Genomic DNA, 205 nt, shown 5'->3' with positions numbered 1-205 from the left:
GCAGCAGCAGCAGCAGCAGCACCAGCAGCAGCAGCAGAATTGATATGCGTTCAGCTGTGCTGCAGCAGCTAGCGCTAGCTAACAGACCAGCATCTGCTGCAGCAGACAGCAGCAGCAGCAGCAGCAGCAGCAGCAGCAGCTGCAGCAGCAGCTGCAGCAGCAGCACGACACCTGAGCTGCGCAGCAGATCCGCTCCCATTACAAC

At 60.5% G+C, this 205-nt stretch overlaps 1 protein-coding gene across 1 annotated transcript in view; it reads left to right on the top strand.

Moving 5' to 3' along the window:
- Positions 1-43, top strand: part of EMH_0018140 (uncharacterized protein) — a gene marked incomplete at both ends in the record, with an annotated part of 1,191 nt that extends 1,148 nt beyond the window's left edge. The window contains one exon of the mRNA XM_013501057.1: positions 3-43. Coding sequence (XP_013356511.1) covers positions 3-43 — 41 coding nt within the window. The remainder of the gene's footprint in view (positions 1-2) is intronic.
- Between the last annotated feature and the right edge of the window lie 162 nt (positions 44-205).

The sequence above is a fragment of the Eimeria mitis genome, genomic scaffold (genome assembly GCF_000499745.2).
Source record: "Eimeria mitis Houghton genomic scaffold, Emh_scaff624, whole genome shotgun sequence".
NCBI lineage: Eukaryota > Apicomplexa > Conoidasida > Eucoccidiorida > Eimeriidae > Eimeria > Eimeria mitis.
This window is presented reverse-complemented; position numbering and strand designations above follow the sequence as displayed.